This window comes from Thalia democratica, unplaced genomic scaffold (genome assembly GCF_965202585.1).
Source record: "Thalia democratica unplaced genomic scaffold, ktThaDemo2.hap1.1 HAP1_SCAFFOLD_1326, whole genome shotgun sequence".
Taxonomy (NCBI): Eukaryota; Metazoa; Chordata; class Thaliacea; order Salpida; family Salpidae; genus Thalia; species Thalia democratica.
The window spans coordinates 7,956-9,903 of record NW_028140207.1 but is presented as its reverse complement, the minus strand read 5'-3'; the positions used below and the strand labels follow the sequence as shown (position 1 = coordinate 9,903).

The following is a 1,948-nucleotide window of genomic DNA, read 5'->3' as shown; positions in this document are numbered from 1 at the left end:
CAACAAGTTCAAATCAAATGAGCTATAAGTAAGCTGATTCCACCACTCAAATCCAAATAAAAAACTTGAGTTGTGACAGGCAACAAGTTAAAATCAAATGAGCTATTAATAAACTGATTCCACCACTCAAATCCAAATACAGAACTTGAGTTGTGACAAGCAACAAGTTCAAATCAAATGAGCTATAAGTAAGCTGATTCCACCACCCAAATCCAAATAAAGAACTTGAGTTGTGAAAAGCAACAAGTTCAAATCAAATGAGCTTATAGTAAACTGATTCCACCACTCAAATCCAAATACGAGATTTGTAGACTGATAAAGCAATTTTATACATAATTATATATGATTTCAAATCAGCAATTTGTTAATTAAGATTTGTGGTACACAGTTTTTTTTCAAAATTACTAATGCATAAAATAACACAAAAATATTTCATCAAAAGATTTAAGTGATTATTACGTAACTAAATAAATTAATTCAGTAACATTAGTTTCTTAGCCATTGATGATTGAGTATTTCATCTTTGGTCATTCTGTTTTCTGCTTTTTTAGCAAGCAGCCTACAGAAAAAGTCCTTGCATTTATTACTAACTTTAACTGTAAACTCCAACTTCTTATTCAAAATTTCATCTTCGTTTTCAAAAGGGCATTTTCCCTGCAAGCAGTAAAACACAGTCTGTCCAACGCCCCAAGTGTCCGCATCTTGTGGGTAGAAACTTTTGTTTTTCACTTGCTCTGGCGTCCTATATCTATGAGATCCACAAATTCTGTGCATTTTCAAATTTGTACCTTTATCCACACAGACTGCGTGACCAAAGTCAATGAGTTTTAACTCTCCTGTTTTATTGTTATAAAGCACGTTTGCCGGCTTTACGTCATGATGGTAAATACCATTTTTGTTCAGTTCGTTAACAAGCTCACCAAGCAGCTTAAAAATGTTTTTGCATTCATTTTCTTGTTCAAACAAGAATTGTTTTAGATTGTTATCAGCCAAACTCTTGAATTCACTGCTGTATTCAGTGACAAAGACGATGTGTCTTGGATGAACGTACCAATCTATAACTTTTAAAACTTTCCCCTTGCCCTCACATACGCTTATTTTTTCTGCATTTTTCTGACGAACAACTTCTTTTGGGATGTTTTCTTTCATGTATTTTTTGTAATTACTGACTTTGTTAACTTTCACCGCCACTTCCAATTTAGTTTGCTTGTTTGTGCCAACAAACACAGTGGTTTTTTCACTTTCATAAAACATATCACCGAGCTCATATTTTGAAAAAAAACTTTCAGAACTTCCGTATATCTGCTTACGTAATGACAATGTTGTACGAGTTTCAGGTCTGAAGGATTTCAGTTTTGACATGTTAGAGTTGTTGGAGTTTTCATCATTGCCCGTGTTTGTTGCATCGGTAACATCTAGAGTATAACCAAGTTTATCATTAGTGGGGTCATTTTTACAACTTGAATCTTTGCTGTCACTTGTTATTACAACTGGGTTGTCTTCTTTTGCAGAGCTTGTCAACTTACAGAAACCAGAAACTTCGTCAGGCGTCAAACTTGGTCTGTTTGGTGGAACAGCACTTTTGTTTGACCTAAGAGTAAAATATTGATATTAGCTTAGCTCAAAAATCTTACTTGTAAAGTATGGTACTTTTATTAAAAGCTTAAAAAAAGGATAAGATTAATCATAAATTGTACAAATGTTAATTTACAATATTTAAAATGAAAACTTTAACAAAAATACCTTTAAAATATTCTAAATATTAGACTTTGTAAATGTTGTTTTATTTTTTTATAGGTTTTTCTTAAATTTACTTACAGCTTTAGCTTTTTAGTTATTATGGGATTACGTATCATTTCTAATAATCTTTTCCTTTCCTCTCGACTTGCCTTTTGTTCACTATGTTCTTTGGTGTTCCATCATTTTGTTTTCTTTAACTTTAAAATTG

The 1,948-nt window shown here is 32.1% G+C and overlaps 1 protein-coding gene across 1 annotated transcript; it reads right to left on the bottom strand.

The window, feature by feature from the left end:
* Positions 1 to 486: 486 nt before the first annotated feature.
* Positions 487 to 1,591, bottom strand: LOC145848312 (serine/threonine-protein kinase pim-3-like; the record flags this gene model as incomplete). Its single annotated transcript, XM_082953861.1, has 1 exon — positions 487 to 1,591. A coding segment is annotated over one exon (1,105 nt), but the record flags the coding sequence as incomplete, so codon positions are not given.
* Between the last annotated feature and the right edge of the window lie 357 nt (positions 1,592 to 1,948).